The 11,665-nt window shown below is 52.0% G+C and overlaps 1 protein-coding gene across 1 annotated transcript; it reads left to right on the forward strand.

Annotated features, from left to right (window-relative positions):
• Window positions 1-70: 70 nt before the first annotated feature.
• RHOG (ras homolog family member G) lies at window positions 71-11,592 on the forward strand. The gene is made up of 2 exons (XM_040489179.1): window positions 71-179; window positions 10,352-11,592. The coding sequence occupies exon 2, from the start codon at window positions 10,420-10,422 to the stop codon at window positions 10,993-10,995; it is 576 nt and encodes a 191-aa protein (XP_040345113.1). The 5' UTR covers window positions 71-179; window positions 10,352-10,419; the 3' UTR covers window positions 10,996-11,592.
• The last annotated feature ends 73 nt before the right edge of the window (window positions 11,593-11,665 follow it).

An 11,665-nucleotide genomic window follows, 5' to 3' on the forward strand; every position in this document is an offset into this window, starting at 1 on the left:
GGGGCCCAGACCGCCGCACTTCCTGGTCGGGCCCCGCCCCGCCCGGGCCCGCCCCCGCGCCCCGCCCCGGCCGGCCGGCCCGCCCCCCCCACTTCCTCCAACCTCCCGCTCTCACTTCCTTCTCGAGCCCCGAGCCGCTGCCGCCGCCCCCAGCTCCCCCGCGGCGGGGAGGGCACCAGGTGAGGCCCGGCGCGGTCCGGCGGGCTAGGGGTCCGGGAGAGGGGAGCCCGGCCGGCGGGGACTGCGTGTGGACGCGGGCCCGGGAAGTTTGCTTGCGGGAGGCCGCGGGCGGGAGCTTCTCGGCTCTCTGCAAGTTGGGCGGGCGCGGCCGGCCGGGCGGGGCGGGGAGCCGGCCACTGCAAGCCGGCGGCGGCTCTGAGAGGGTGGCTTTCTGTACCGAGGGAGGCTGCCCCGGTTCCCGGGAGCCGCGAGGGACCACTGAGGTGGGAGGGTCTCCCGCTCTGAGAGAAAAGTCTCTGAAGTGGAAGAGCTGGGACATGGGACTCGGGGGTGGGGTGGCCTCAGAAGTTTGGGGAGGGGGGTACCGAAGTGTGTGAGGGAGCGGGCCTTCTGGGCTGGAGAAGGCGCTCCCTCTGCTCCGGCAGTTGTGACACTTGGGAGGTTGGAGGGGGGCGGTGTCTGTGGCCTGTGAAGCCTTAGACTGCAGAGAAAGAGCTCCCTCTCTGGAAGATCTGTGCCAATCCGGACCCACACTCACAGGCTGCAGTTCAAGGTCCTGTGCGCTCAGAGGAGGGCGGGGGAGCTCCGCCAGCCCCCCTCTGTCTGTATGTCTGTTTTTCTGACGCCCATCTTCTCCATCCATGGAATCAAGCAACAAGTATTTAGTAAGCAAACATCCTCTGTGCCTAGCTGACCTGGGACTGGCCTTGCTCTTTTGGGGGTAAACTGAGGAAGGAGAGGGCCTGGTTTTGTCCGGTGCCTAGAGGTGCTGATAGCCCCTAACAAGATGGCATCACTGAAAGCAGGACTGAGAGCTAGAGAGGAGCTTTGAGGAGCTAGAGAGACTAGAGCTTCTGGGAGGCAGCAGGGGCTCTGGACTTGGGATATTATTGGGAGGATCTCCCACTACCCCCCCACCCCATCGCTAGTCCCTAAACTGTATACATTCTCATTTCTCTCCCTCTGTTCCTACTTCAGACCCTATCCACAAACCCTCCATCGTCCTCTTCTTGCATCCTTTTCAGTCTTTTCACCTAAACACACAGTCATGCCTAGGTCCTGTCCTGTCACCTGCTCTGCTTCTGTATCCATCTCTGTTCCCTGCAGATTTCCTCCTTCCTTCCTTGTCCAACTTCTGGCTCCCAAACACATACCCACCCTCTTGCTTCTTCCACCATCCCTCACTCCTCTCATTCTCTCTATCCCCTTCCCTTTCAGTCACTTACCTCCGGCTTTGGGGTCTAGATCTTTGGTTGAGTTTGAAAGCCTTTTCAAATCTCCCTACCTCAGAGAGACAGTGATAGAGCCAATTAAAGGGCTGGTAAGCCTTTCTATATGTGTGTTTGCATGGGATTGTCAGTGTGTCTATATCTTTATCTCTTGGAGACAAAATAACTGCCCTCAGCCTTGAAATGGCTCAGAGTAGGGGAAGCCAGCAGAATGAAGGGAACCTGCAGTGGGTGAGGTTGTGGTTAGGCAGGAAGAAGCAGTCGGTAGCAGTCAGGGTAGAGTGACACAGGAATAAGACTGGTAAGAGAGGCCATGGGAAATCAAAATCACCCAGACTCTTTGTTGCTTAACCAAGAGGCCAGGTCTGGAGGCTGGGGGATAGCCCAAAGGTCCCTGACTCCAATGCTTACTGGTGGCAACACCACCTGTTAGGGAGAATGGGACCAGGTCAGCTAGGTGTGATGGAAGGAAAGGGAGAGGGCAAAGGTAGTATTCTGGAGGAAAGACTATGGCTGGTCTAACTTCAGTCTTAACTGTTTTAGTTCCAATTCAGGAAAAGAAGAGGGTTGTAAGGCAAAGGTGTCTGCCCCCTCTTCCCTACTGCCTTCAGGGGCCTTCCCAGGCTGGGAATCCACGTGCCCTGGGCTACAGCAAGGTGTTGGTGACCAGAAGGCCCTCTGCTGACCCCTCTGACTTCAGGCATCCTTAATATTCCCCCTCTCACCCAGGAGCCTACTCCCCCTCTTTCAAGAATTTCTCCTGAGTCTAACTTCAGCTCAGTCTGGGTTTATAAGCTCTTGTCCCCATTCTAAAGCTCCTTCCTCAAGTCTTTGGGAAGCATACTGATAGATCCTGCCTCTCTACCTCCTTAAGTCTACTGTATTCATTTTTCACCATTAGAAAAAAAAGAGAAGTAGAGGGGAACTTTTTTGGGATTCCCAAGCACAGCTAGATTTAAGGGCTAATCTGGTTCCTCATTCTGTTCTCTTCCCTTTGCACAGTTGTCCCTCTCCCATGAATCATCCCTTCTTCCACCCACCTATATCTCCTGTTATTTCTGGGAGGTATAGGGTATTCCACTCCAGGAGGAAATCCCAGGGACCTGCAAAAAATTCCAGTTCAGAGAAGGATGTTCATACAAGGTCCTTTTTCAGCATCATGGCTCATTAAAAAAACCATTCAGGAGTTCTGACTCCCCACCTGCTTAAACCAGTACTTATTTTAGGAAGAAATGGCTAATGTGAGATTGTCACAGATCCTGGTTGGAAATCTAGGATATGGAGAGTTGTTTCTGGCCAGCTTGTTTGGGCAGATGAGGTGGCTGATGTGAGCTCTTAGGAGGTCTTAAACAGCAAGATAGGAGAAGCTGTAGCTATAGTGAGACAGATATTACAATGAGGGTAGCTGGGCACCTAGGAAGAAGGTGGGGCCCTGGCCCAGAGTGAAGACCTCTCTCTCCATGCACAGTGTAAACCCATTAGTGGTGATGCTTGTAGGGGTATGTGAGGAGGGAAACCAAAGACAAAGCCTGGGCCACCTCCCCAGAACAGATTGGTTTTCCTGTCTAGGGTCTAGCTTCCTCTTTTGTCCTCATGTCATGGGCGGAGGGCATCTCCCCAGGAGCTAGAGCCTAGAGTTGTTGCTCCTCAGTTGGGGCAGGGTAGGATGGCTGTCTATACAGTAATGTCAATGCTGAATCATAGCCTAGTATGGTCTAGGCATGAGAGTCAAGGGAATGTGGAAGCAAAAAGGGCTCAGGCATCAACCAGATCCCTTTGGCCCATTTCTGGAAGGAATAAACCATTGTAGGGTCATCCTGAATGAGACCAGAGACATGGGCCTATTCCCAGCCAGAGTAACAGACCTCACCTTCTCCTTTGTGGAAATGACATCAGACTGGAGGTTAGGAGACCCAGGTCCTTGTCCTGGATTTGCTCCCAACTCTGTATAACCCAGGTCACCTTGGTCTCTTGTAGCTCAGCTCCAGCATTAAGGAGTTGCCTGTCAGTACCTCCAATGAGCATAGAGAATACTGAGAGCTCTAACTCTTCTTCCCCCAAGAAGCTCCTCATAGCAGTGCCCCTAACCCTGGGCCCTCCTGTCTCATGCCAGCCTTGATCAGAGGCCTGAGTAGTCTCTATCTGTTCAGGGACAGGACCTGCGGCTTCTTCCCCCCAAAGCACAAGGATTCTTACAGGTTGAGAGAAGAGAAGTAGGCAGAGCGTTGGGGATTTTGCTAGGGGCCAGCAATACGGGGGAGTACCCTGTGCCCTGCTCCAGCTCTGCCCCACTGACAGTGGAAAATAGATGCCGGAGTTTCCTCCCTGATGTGTTTTTCCCTTGTGGAAACCCCCTCAGACCTGGGGCGGGGCCCAAGGGATAGGGCGCCCTGGGTCTCTCTGGGTATTTTCTGGGGGGGGGGGGGCAGGATTGGGAGGATGACATTTCTGTAAAGCATGGCATTTCTGTATAGCATCGTGTGAAATGAGCAAAGGCAAAGGAAGTGCCACTTCACAGGCCTTTCGTGGGGCCCCCAGGACTGCTGAGCTGCTGTTAGGTGGGGAGGAGGAAGAGAGGAGGAAGCAAGTGTTGGAGCCTTCCTCTGTGCTGCCTGGTGGGGGAGGGTCAGTCTCCTTAGCTCCCCCAGCCAGAGCTGCCCTGGTCCTAGGGTTCACCCTTTGAGGAGCACCCCAAGTGCTGGGATGGTGAGAGAAGGAAGGGAACTGGGACTTAGTGAAAGGGTCTCAGCCCCCCACAGCCTTCCCAGCTACAACCATCTCGGATCTCATTTCCTCCTCCTCCTAGTCCCTAGTAGGTAGAGTCAGCTCTCTGCCTCTTACCCTACTGCTGCCATGCAGGCTCCTCTGCAGGGCTGAAGGGTGTAGAATAGCAAGAAGCAGAGAGTTCTTCGGCCTACATTCTTTTTTTTTTTTTTTTTTAAGGCTGGGAACTAGGCTCTCTTGGGTTCTGTCCCTGCTGATGGGGAGAAGGGGAAGAACGAGGGAGACTCAGCCCTTGGCCTCATCCCAGCCCCACACTGACCTCATGTCTCCCCCCAGCTTCCTCCTCCCAGCCCAGCTGCAGCCAGCTGCAGCCCCTTTGAGCCTTTTCATATCACCTCTCCACCTCTCCTGCAAAACAAAGATTTGCAAAGCTTCTAAAGCCATCTCCAACATCAACCCTGATCCTCACCTCATCCTTGACCAAGGGTCTTCCAATATTACCAGTCCTTATCCTTATCAGGATCACTTTTCCTACCCATCTTCCTCATCACCTCTGGGCCAGCTATGCCTGTATCCTGCCTCCCCCCCCCCCCCCCCACCACCTTCCCACCTGAGGATAGCGCAATCTAGCCTGTGTGTTCATTACTCTAAATTGTACTCCATAGAGGAAGGAGGAAGTTGGTTACCCTTGTCTTGTGTCTCCGGGGCATGGAGGCTCTTCCTTGTTCCCAGAGTCAGAGTCTGGATTGATGGGGGAGGAGATGTGTATCAGTCTGCAGCTTTTGCTCAGCCCTCTGCTGGGCTTCTGGAAGTAAGCAGGACAGACTTTCCTCCTCATGAGGCATCCAGTTGAGTGCAATGTATAGTAGAGACAGTGCTGGGGAAGGTAGGGCAGGAGAGGGGGTTGCTTTGATGTCCTCGAGAAGCTGGGGAACAGCACTGGGCCCTGAAGGACTGGGAGACTCTGAGGCAGGGAAGCAGAATTCCAAAAAGAGGAACTCCTCTGTGCAAAGACATTAGGGATGGATTGAGTTCATTCAGTTATTTACTAATAGCCACTGTGTGCTGTGCTCAGCCCAGGGAGACAGATCAGCTAGGACCTTGCCCTCGAGACCCTCTCAGTCCAGTGATGAGAGATAAGATTCAGTTCAGCCTCCATGTGATACAAGATAGAATGTACCTGTGAGAAAAATAAGGACCAGACCTGGGATGGGATAAGTCATTTGGGATTTGGGTGATTTGCAAAAACTTTCCTGGAGGAAGTGGCAAGAGTACTTGGCTCTGGAGGACGGATGTTGGAGGTGGGGGTAGGGAGGGGTTGATGGATGGAAATAGGGGAGAAATGCTGGATTCCCACAGGGACAGCCAATATTGTTGCTTGCTGTATTTTGAAGAAGAGTATGTGGAGGCTGCTTGTAGAGGGTCAGGGTGATGTGACCAGAGCTCAGGGAAGAGAATGCCCACAGATGGATTATAGTTAGAATGAATTTCAAGGAGGGCTGTAGAAGTGGATCCCCAGGTCAGGGAGGCAGGTTAGAAGGCTACAGTAAGTTCCCATTGCCTCCACACTCCCCCATCTGTTACAGCCCATTCCTCCCCTCCCCCACTCCTAGTTGGGACACTTCCCCTACTATAACGGCCACAGATCTGGCAATCAATCTGCTGCTTCCTTTCCCTCCCCCATTCTGGGCCTGCCTGGGCCACACCCCAAGACCAGGTCCCATTGGGTGAAAGCTGGGCTCCAGGGACCACATTAGCCTCCTATGAGTTGTGCTCCCATGGACTGCTCCTTGTGGGAGCCAGATCAAGCTGGTAGTGTGAGGAGAGACTTTTGCTTATCTAAGTCAAAGCTTTTGGCTGTGGGGTTATTGTCCAATTCTGGGCTTCTATGGCATCTATCCACATTTCAGTAATGGGGCAGAAGCAAACCAATCAGAAGGCAGTGGCTGCACACTCCTGTGTGCCCAGCCCTATACTTAGCTTTTCTGTGAGGGCAGTGGAGAGAAGCTCAAGCTTCAGTATTGGGGGGCACTCACAAGCTAGGAAACTTACATATGACTATCAGAGGAGAATCATACCGAGCCAAAGCCATAGCATGGCTACTAAAAGGGGTAGCCATGCTATGGACTCATGGGACTGTGAGACTGAGGCTAGGCCTTGAGTCAGGAAGATGGGAGAGGGGTAAAGGGACAACAGCATATGGAAGAGCACGAAGAAAAGTCCAGAGGCAAGAATGAACCTGGATCCTTTACAAAGGACAGTGGAAATCCCTCTGGAGCAGAGAGCTGGGAACTCACATTTACAAAGCACAAATGTTGCACTTAATCCTTATAATAACCTGATAGGTTTGGTGCTATTAGCTCATAAGGGGAAGAACTAGGATTTAAACCCAGGTCTGTCTGACTCCAAAACCTCTACCAGATTATGAGGAACTCTGAACACCAAGGTGAGGGACCAGGCATGATCTGAATTAATTTCGGGATGTAAAGCCAGAATAATACTATATATATTTGCAAACCTTAATTTATTATTTACTAAACAAAAATCCTTTAAAAAAAAAAAAGTCACCTAGTAAATAAGTCACAGATGATCCCTGACCCCAGGCAGACCAGGCCTCTCTCATGATTGGCCTCTGTAGCACTGACTGATGCTTCTTATATGCCACAGGTTAGACCCTGCCTTCTAGTATGTGCCCTCCTTAAATGATCTGTGGGAACTTATTTGACCCAGCTCAGGCCATAGGATTTCAGAGAAAAGAGTTGTCCTGGGAGAGAGGATAAGTGTCTGAGCTACACCTGAGCAGGGAGAATTGGGATGATGCCACCACTGGATGCCTGCATACATGGTGCTTCCTGCCTCTTGGGATAAAAGGCATTGCTTTTGTTACCTCTTGTGCACATAGCACTTCCCAGTTTACAAAGCACATTCATTCCCATGCTCGGGGATCCTCACAGCTGCCCTTTGAAGGCAGGGAGAGCAAGTATTATCACTCCTGTTGTACAGATAAAGAAACAGAGGTTCCAGGGAGGGAAGTGACTTACTTGCTTAAGGTCTCTAAGACAGCTGGTAAGGGGTAACTTGGAGGCTATGTGACACATTTGAAGAAAACATGGGACTTTGGATGACAAAACTGGGGTTTGTGTCCTGGCTTCCATGCTAACTAGCTGTGTGATGTTGGGTTCCTTTAAGTGCCCTGAGTTTGTTTCCTAATCTGTAAATTAGGAATATTACCAGCGGGTTGTTAAAAGGATCAAATAATATAACATCATGTACCTATAAAAGGTTGTACCATGTGAAGTCTTTTGATCAAGGGTCAGAGTCAGCAGGTGAATCCAAGAGGTCAAATTCAGGTATCCAGTGCTCTTGTTTCTGTACCACACTGCTTCTGCTTTGCCCTGTTTCTGGACGCTACCTCACTCAAGATCCTTTTCCGGTGTCAGTCCCTGTTCCCTTGCCAGCCCGGAAGCTACTCTGTCCCTCCCAGCTTCTTTGAGGGCTGATTTACTGATTGCCGGTTGATAACCCCTCCCTAGAGAGCTGCCCGGAGCCAGCTATACTTCCAGTCTCTTGGGCCTTGTGACTGCCGGCCAGAGTTCCCTCCTTGCCTTCCTGCCTGGGCCAGCCCAGTGTTGGGCTTGTAGGGGAAGAGTTCCCAGTCACACTACCACACCCACTCCTCTGCTCTGTGTGGGACTGAAGACTTACAAGCCCAAGAGGCCTGATCTCAAAATGCCAGGGTCTCCCAGATAATCCTGTGGACACAAGTGATGGCCTTTCCCCCCCACCCAAAAAAACCTGGTTGTTTCTTTCCCCAGGGAAGGCATCACAGAATTCTGAGAATGAATGTGCCCTAACTTGCCCCAATTGCCCAGGCGTTATGCATTTGCTGACTCAGTCCTCCCACCCCCACCCTGTGCTCCTGGGGGCCTTTCATATGCCCATCATCCTATCCCCTGCTCCCAGGGTTTTTGATGTCTCATTTCATCTACCTAGTACCCTTGTCACAGGCATTTTTCTTCCCACTTCATGGATTGGGAAGCTGAGGCCCAGAGAAGCTAAGTGCCTCATGCTGGGTTGCAGGGAGTCAGCAGCAGAGCAGAGCTGGGACTAGGATTTATGTTAGGTCTCTTGACTCCCAGTCTGAGGTTCTCTCCACTGCCTTAGGGGACCCTTATTTCCTTCCCAGAGCCATTCCCTGAGGTTCTCTATCCTCTCACCTGAGGTTGAACGCATGTTTATTCATTCAAATAAGATGGAAATATTTTTAATCCCCAGAGGGGCAACCTCAGGGAGTGAAACCATTTCCCTCCAAGCTGGGACCAAGTCCTGGGTCCTGTGCAGCTCCCATATGACCAGAATTCCTTTTCTGCTTCCCAGGGAGGGATTCCTTCCCCTCCCCCCCCCCCCATTTGATTGTTGAGGCTTCTGAACCAATGGTTGAGAGGTCAACCTGAGGGGTAAGGGGTTCTCAGACCAGGGTATAGTATGTGTGAAGTGAAATGGGGAAAATGGGCTTGTGGTGATGGTGCTTGGGTAGAACAAGGGATACTTAGAGACTGGATGGGTCTAAAACGGCTGTCCCTTCCAGGGAGCACAGACCTGGTTGTGGGAGAGAGTCAGGGAAAGGAAGTCACATACTGGCCAGAAAAAAAGTCCCCCATGGCCAAGAGGAAGTAGCCAATGAGAGGAGGAATCTTGCCATAGCAGTATAAATAATCACAGGGCTTCCGGAAGCTCTGCTCTGTCCCAGAATTCAGAAGTTCCTCTCCCCAAGGCCCTGTGAACTACAGGGGAGACCAGGGTATTGGCTGGAGCTGGGACTTCTCTCATACTTACCCCACTAATAATTACAGCAGCCTGTTTATTTGGTACTTCCTATGTGCCACACCTCATGCCAAACACTTGCTTCACATTAGCTCATTTCATACTTTTGGCAATTCTAACACAATAGGCAAGATTGTTCCCATTTTACAGATGAGAAAATTGAGACTCAGGAAACTTAAATATGTTGCCCAAGATCAAACATGACTGGTTGGTGGAACTGAGATTAGAATCCCTGGCCAATCTGACTCCAGCATATATTCTCAGTGATAGTGCTTTAATGTCGCTATGTTTTCTACCCGAGTTTAAAAGCTTCTGAAATTTTTCAGAGGCACATGCCATGATCTTAGGAAAAGGACAGAGGAAATAAATGTTTTCCTCTTCCGTCCATTCCTCTTGTCTGGGCTTGGAGGATCTACCTCACCCCACCAAGAGCCTTGAGAGAAGATGCTAATGTCTGGGAGCCACAGCCTCTGCCTCATTCATCATCATTACACACCCAGATTCCAGACCAAATCCCAGCCCTGGCACAATCTCCAGTATTCTCCTGCACTGAGTTGCCAGATAGGGTTTGTTGTGCTTACAAGAATTATGGGGTCAGCTCTCCCTCCTTTTCCTCACCTCTCAGGCACCCTGGATTAAGATAGGGCAGCCGTCTAGAGAAGTGTGCTCCTTACTCAGCAGGTTTCTCATTGTGCCTTTTGGTTTTCACACAGTAGCCAAGGTGTCAGGCTTAAGAGTTAAAACATAGTGCACTGGGCAGAATAGGCCCTGAGTTGATAGAGACTCCACACTGCATCTCAGAGTGACCTGGGACAGCTGCTCTGTGCTAGAACCCCTCTCTAGTCTACTCAGTGGGAGGGGTCCCTGTCTGGTAGAGGATCTGGTAGATCCCTACACTTGTATACTGTCTTTTGTGTTTATACTGCCTGGAGGAAAAGGAAAAAAGTAGCTAATGCTTAGTATGACCAAGGCACTGTTCTAAATGCCTTACATGTATTAATTTACATAATCCTTACAACAACCCAATGAGGTAGGTATTATTTTATCCTCATTTTACAGATAAGAAAACTGAAGCATAGAGAGGTTAAGTAATTTGTCCAGGGTCACACATGTACAAATAGTAGAACCAAGACTTGACCTTATTCAGTTTGGTACCAGAACTTAGGTGCTTCACATAATACATAATGCCATCTTCCTTACACCTGAGTATCTTTGCTTGGTCTTAGGGCCTCTCTCTCACTGTGTATCTGCCTCTCTAACATCTGTCTTGATGGGATTGCAGGATGGTGTCAGGTTAAGAGAACAGGAACTGGTTTCCTTCTGTGTGTCCCCATTCTTCTTCCCAATGGGTAGAGGCCTCCATAACCATGAGTGTCCCTTTGATCTGTCCATAGGTCACTGCATCCAGAGGGGCCCAGAAGGGGAAGGAGGCATTGCCTCCACTGTAGCAGCTGCACCCACGATGCAGAGCATCAAGTGTGTGGTGGTGGGCGATGGGGCTGTGGGCAAGACGTGCCTGCTTATCTGCTACACGACTAATGCCTTCCCCAAGGAATACATCCCCACGGTGTTCGACAATTACAGTGCCCAGAGTGCAGTTGACGGGCGCACAGTGAACCTGAACCTGTGGGACACAGCGGGCCAGGAGGAGTATGACCGACTCCGCACACTCTCCTACCCTCAGACCAATGTCTTTGTCATCTGTTTCTCCATTGCCAGTCCGCCCTCCTACGAGAATGTGCGGCACAAGTGGCATCCGGAAGTGTGCCACCACTGCCCCGACGTGCCCATCCTCCTGGTGGGCACCAAGAAGGACCTGAGAGCCCAGCCTGACACCCTACGGCGCCTTAAGGAGCAGGGCCAGGCGCCCATCACACCGCAGCAGGGCCAGGCCTTGGCCAAGCAGATCCATGCTGTGCGCTACCTCGAGTGCTCAGCCCTGCAGCAGGACGGCGTCAAGGAAGTGTTTGCTGAGGCTGTCCGGGCTGTGCTCAACCCCACGCCCATCAAGCGTGGGCGGTCCTGCGTCCTCTTGTGACCCTGGCACTCAGCTTGGAGGCTGCCCCTGCCCCCCCACCAGTTGTGCCTTGGCGCCTTGTCTGCCCCCAGCTGTGCCTTAAGGACTAATTCTGGCACCCCTTGCCAGGGGGCTCCCTGAATGCCCTTTTCTCTGAATGCCTATTTCTCCTAAAGGAGGCCCACGGAGAAAGGGGCTTTGGGCCCTGCCCCACTCTGCTTGGGAACACCAGGTATTCCTGAGAGCTCACCCAGGCCAAGGTTGGACCCCTCCCCAAGAAGCCAACCCAGTGCCCCTCCCCCATTTTCCCTACTGACCAGTTGATCCAGCTTTCCACACAGATGTTGCTGCCTATTATGGTGCCTTCTCTCAGGTTAGGAGCTCTCAGCTGTCCCTAACCTTTCCCTGGCTGCTCTTCGAATTGCTCCCCCCCCAAGATGCTCTCTCCCTTTCCCAAAGAAGGAGCCATAGAATCCTGAGAAGATGAATGTGCCCTAACCTACCCCCATGTGCCCAGGCCTTATGCATCTGCTGACTGACTCAGTCCCCCTCCCTCCCCGGGCTCCTGGGGGCCTTTTCTACCCCCATCAGCATCAATAAAACCTCCTGTCTCCAGTGGCCCTGGCTCCTCCCTGTGTGCTGGGCATTGGGGGTTGGGCAGGGGATGGGCATGGGCTAGGGCTCCCCAGAG

Source organism: Herpailurus yagouaroundi, unplaced genomic scaffold (genome assembly GCF_014898765.1).
Source record: "Herpailurus yagouaroundi ecotype Mexico unplaced genomic scaffold, PumYag 180, whole genome shotgun sequence".
NCBI classification, from domain to species: domain Eukaryota; kingdom Metazoa; phylum Chordata; class Mammalia; order Carnivora; family Felidae; genus Herpailurus; species Herpailurus yagouaroundi.

Coding starts and splice junctions, on each gene's coding strand:
- RHOG (XM_040489179.1), top strand. CDS start 10,420: ATGCAGAGCATCAAGTGTGTGGTGGTGGGCGATGGGGCTGTGGGCAAG.